General features: G+C 44.6%; 2 protein-coding genes across 2 annotated transcripts in view; both read left to right on the forward strand.

The window, feature by feature from the left end:
* Positions 1-360: 360 nt before the first annotated feature.
* Positions 361-2,664, forward strand: ccdc28a (coiled-coil domain containing 28A). Its single transcript, XM_029128619.3, has 6 exons — positions 361-520; positions 702-898; positions 990-1,165; positions 1,302-1,456; positions 1,721-1,743; positions 1,876-2,664. The coding sequence occupies exons 2-6, from the start codon at positions 735-737 to the stop codon at positions 1,928-1,930; spliced, it is 573 nt and encodes a 190-aa protein (XP_028984452.1). The 5' UTR covers positions 361-520; positions 702-734; the 3' UTR covers positions 1,931-2,664.
* A 145-nt stretch (positions 2,665-2,809) lies between these two features.
* LOC114842760 (epithelial cell-transforming sequence 2 oncogene-like) overlaps positions 2,810-4,090 on the forward strand; it is a 5,976-nt gene continuing 4,695 nt past the window's right edge. Inside the window, exons 1-5 of the mRNA XM_055504290.1 lie at positions 2,810-3,104; positions 3,287-3,399; positions 3,480-3,642; positions 3,722-3,977; positions 4,068-4,090. The exon at positions 4,068-4,090 is cut by the window's right edge and continues 179 nt beyond it. Coding sequence (XP_055360265.1) covers positions 2,973-3,104; positions 3,287-3,399; positions 3,480-3,642; positions 3,722-3,977; positions 4,068-4,090 — 687 coding nt within the window. The 5' untranslated portion in view covers positions 2,810-2,972. The remainder of the gene's footprint in view (positions 3,105-3,286; positions 3,400-3,479; positions 3,643-3,721; positions 3,978-4,067) is intronic.

The following is a 4,090-nucleotide window of genomic DNA, read 5'->3' on the forward strand; positions in this document are numbered from 1 at the left end:
TGTTTAAATAGTGTATTGGACTTATAATGTGTATTATTATTAAATATTATATTTTATAAAAACGTGTGCATTTGATTCAACTGTATGTGGCCCCTTTTTTTAGCATATTTATCTAAATGTAATAAAAAAGCAATAGTAAGAGTTTATTATTAGATGTTCGCTTATCTCCCCCTTGTGGATACTTTATGTCATTACAAGGCATAATCAACGCTGAGAAAGTTAAATATCAGAGAAGTACTTAATAAAGAAACACAATGTTCTTAAGTCTACTCTTCACACTCGTATATAACTAGGCGTGGCTGTAATTACACATGAGTAGGTAGTTGACAAAGGTAGATAATGGGTGAGCGTAAGTTTGGAAATTGACCCTCACGGGGTCCGGTTGCGTTCCACCAAAACAGGAAGTTTTGAGAGTTTGTTTGCTAGCTAAGCCGCCTGTTGTGTTACGTACAACAACTGCGCGATTGTGTAAGTGTTGTAGCTTTTTGGACAACCGGTGTCGCTTCGTTCATGTGCAGCTGTAAGTAAACACTTTTAATACGCGTTTGTGTTCTGTAACTCTTAGCCGATGAGCTAACAGGAAGCTAACGTCCGCAGGGTCACGAAGCAAAGTAGTTTCTGTCGGCGCGTCCCTCCTGCGTGATCAGTGGGAGTATTCGGCTCTTGTGGTTAATGTCACATTTTCTTGTTTCTACCTTTAGAAGGTCAGCCGGGCATCGCCGTAATATGACGTTATGGAGGAGCGTAAGCTAAAGAGAAAAAGTACCAGGAGCTCCACGAACACCGCGGCTCCCACCGGTGGCTCCAGCCGGAAGAACAGCGCTTTGTCCGGCGGACGGCACCTCGGTTACGGCCATAACATGGGCACGCACTCCAGCCAGAAGAGCAAGACGAGGCGGTAGGAGTTGTTTGAATCAACTGCTAAAAGAAATTCAGCGTGAACGCATCTTTTTTTCTGAAGGTTTTCTGCTGTTTTCGTTATTTTGTAGGTCCGATAAACCCAGGTACCAGCTGGGTTTGGGTGCTAAAGCAAATGCGAGCCAAGGCCAGGCAGCTCCTGTCATCCAGCACTCGTTTCTGACTGATGTTTCAGACGTGCAAGAGATGGAGAATGGCCTGCTCAGTCTTCTCAACGACTTTCACTCAGGGAAACTTCAAGCGTTTGGTAATGTGGACCTCAAACAAAACAATCCTTTGCTTTTTTAGCATCACTGCGTAGAATATTCAGCTTCATAAACTACACAGCTCAGTTTCTTTTTGTTGTGTCTTAAACTCTTCCTGTTTTTGTTGCTGTTTTTCAGGCAATGAGTGCTCCATTGACCAGATGGAGCATGTGCGAGAGATGCAGGAGAAGCTGGCACGTTTGCACTTTGACCTGTATGGAGAGGTGGATGAAATGCCAGAGGACCAGAGAAAAATGGCATGTGACACCAACATGGACAAATTACTTCTCAATGTGAGTCTGGTATACGTGAAGGACAGGCTCAGCTCTGTATTATTAACTAGTGTGATGCAGTTATTAATCTCATTACATCATGTTGCTCTTGATAAAGCTGTTCAGTAATGTGGGAAGGCTATTCTTGATGCCAGCAAAGACCAAACTTCATGTTCTCAAAATTGGTTGGGGAGATAAAAAGAAAATTGTCCCTTTTTAAAATAATACAGGATTACCACACTGACTACTAGCATGTTTAATGATATAAAATGTGCTTATTTACAGCTTGAGGAGCTGAGTTCATCCATGTATCCTTTGGTACACGTCTTCAGAGTTAAATAATTTGTCCTGTTTGTGTGTGTGTACCTGGCACTGATGTTTTTCAGATCTTCAGATTCGTTCATTTGTGGATTTGTTCTTTCTTGACTCAGTCTCTCCAGTCAGAAGCTGAATCTAGCTGACACCCAGGAGGCCGCGAGGACTGCCAGTACCTGACTTTCTTTTCTCCTCTCAACATTATTTTTCAGCTGTTTATTTCTTTGCCACCTAGAAAGGCTGCTGTGCATCTTCAAGATGGACCTGAAGCGAGATTGTTGGTTCTGTTTAAAGTATTATAGGAGAAGTGACTACAGATGTGTTCACCAGCGCCCCCTTCTGCACAGGGGAATAAATATATTGTAAGGTGAAGGCTAACAAATTGGTACTTGACTGCTTACTGTGTAGAAGCTGAGCGTTAAATACAGTTAAGCCTTCTATGTGAGCCAATACAAATCTAAAACTAGTCGTGTTTAGCTGACATCATGACTTAGCAAAATAATAACCTGCATCACTTAGTGGTTTTGCATATGATGGGAGTGGCCTGATATATTCACCAACACATTAATTAGTGTTGATATTTGCACATATTCATGCAACATGCAAGACTCTCTGCACGTTCTTCAGTTTGACACTGGAATGGAGTAATCCAAAGGTTGACATTACAATCATGCCTTAACTTTTTTTTATTTAACTACTTTTGCCTTATTGAATCAAATGTCTTCTGTGACTTGTTTAGGTTTTAGCCTTGGATTCTCACTTTTAAAATAATCATTTGATGCTGCTTTGATTGTATTTCCTACTTTTTTCACCACCTACTTTAACCAGTGTTGTGAGGTGTGGTGTAATTTTAATATTTTATTTAAAAATGTTTTAATATTGATCTGAATAAATGTGTTGTCTGACTCGTTTAATTTTAACCCGTATTTTACCGGTAGTTTGTGGATAAATCTTGAAAAGCTAAAGTTTAAAAAAAGAGATTATAAATATTTAAATAAAACAATTAATTATTGTGGGCGTTATAGTATTTGGAAGACTAGTGTAGGTGTTGACAACTACGTGGCACCGTCGGTCGTTACTTATTAATGCGCGGCGGGGAAGGTCCGTGTGAAGGAATGCGCTCATCCTTTGTTGACGCGTCGCTAGGGTTTTAGCAGCTCCGCCGCCGGACCTTCCCTCGTCATCTGAATCAGTGGAGCTCCAACAAAGCGAGCTTTTTAGCATGGAGACGAGCCTGAAGTCGAGCCCTCACTCGGTGAAGCGGTGGCAGCTCAGCGGGACCGACTATAAAGCGCGCTCCGAAACCTGCTTCAGCACCTGGACGCCCCTGAACAACAGAACTGGCAACCTGCAGGTTAGAGGAGCAGAGAACACGGGCACAGGTTGGCCAACGGGGCACACTGGCTTTTATTAGGCATAACGGCAGGTGGATGGACTGGGTGACAGCTTCGCGTTTATGGGCCACTGGAACCAAGTCTTTCGTAAAGTCGGATAACAACCGAATCAGCTCATCTGTCGTGTTTTATGTACTTCCAGTTATATGAGGAGAGGGTGAACCTCGTGTTCCACTGGTTTGACCTGTGGTCTGACAAGCAGAGAAAAGGTTTCCTACACTCTCTGCTCACGCGCTGCACCAGTTCTCAACTCAAGTGAGGGCATTATTGTAAGATGCACGTATATTAAACTCTTGCTTATTTGAGCGGAGGTTTTAATCTGACGGTTTGAGCAGGTTCTGCAGGGATGTTCTAACGGAGACGGTACCTGTGACTAAAGCGGACTTCACCGCGCTCCTGCCCCGGTTTCTGTCCCTGTATGTGATGTCATTTCTGACCCCTCTCGACCTCTGCAATGCGGCCCAGGTCAGCTGGCACTGGAGGGTCCTCGCTGAGCAGGTGACCTCCTGATCCCAAAATACATGTGTTTGTGGGTTTTGAGCAAAAGGTTGAAGCCGTGCTCTGCTGCCCCCTTCAGGACTGTCTGTGGGCAGGCCGGTGCATCCGCAGGGGCTGGTTCCTTCCCTACGCTCCTGCAGAAAAAGAGTTCGGCGCGTGGAAGAACCACTATGTCTCCTGCGTCTCCACGCTGGCCTGGCTCAGCCCCCGAGAGGCAGCCGAGCGGTACGGGACCCTTAACCGGCCAGCCGCAGGGACCAGCGAGGAGGAGGAGGAGAGGAGGAAGGAGAGGAGGATCAGGCAGATGATCAGAGACAAACTGCAGGAGGAGAAACGTGAGTGGGAAGAAACACTGACACGCGTCATGATAAATTATACAGTAGCAAGGTTTCCTCCAGTGACCACCACATCGCTCATAATTGCAGGGCTTTCTATGAGAGCCAGAAAA

This window comes from Betta splendens, chromosome 2 (genome assembly GCF_900634795.4).
Source record: "Betta splendens chromosome 2, fBetSpl5.4, whole genome shotgun sequence".
Lineage (NCBI taxonomy): Eukaryota > Metazoa > Chordata > Actinopteri > Anabantiformes > Osphronemidae > Betta > Betta splendens.

Excerpts from the sequence above, each read along its gene's own strand:
- ccdc28a (XM_029128619.3), top strand. The coding sequence starts at position 735 with ATGGAGGAGCGTAAGCTAAAGAGAAAAAGTACCAGGAGCTCCACGAAC. Across the intron at positions 1,166-1,301 it reads AGGGAAACTTCAAGCGTTTG|GCAATGAGTGCTCCATTGAC; the intron begins GTAATGTGGACC and ends GCTGTTTTTCAG. Across the intron at positions 1,457-1,720 it reads TGGACAAATTACTTCTCAAT|CTTGAGGAGCTGAGTTCATC; the intron begins GTGAGTCTGGTA and ends GCTTATTTACAG.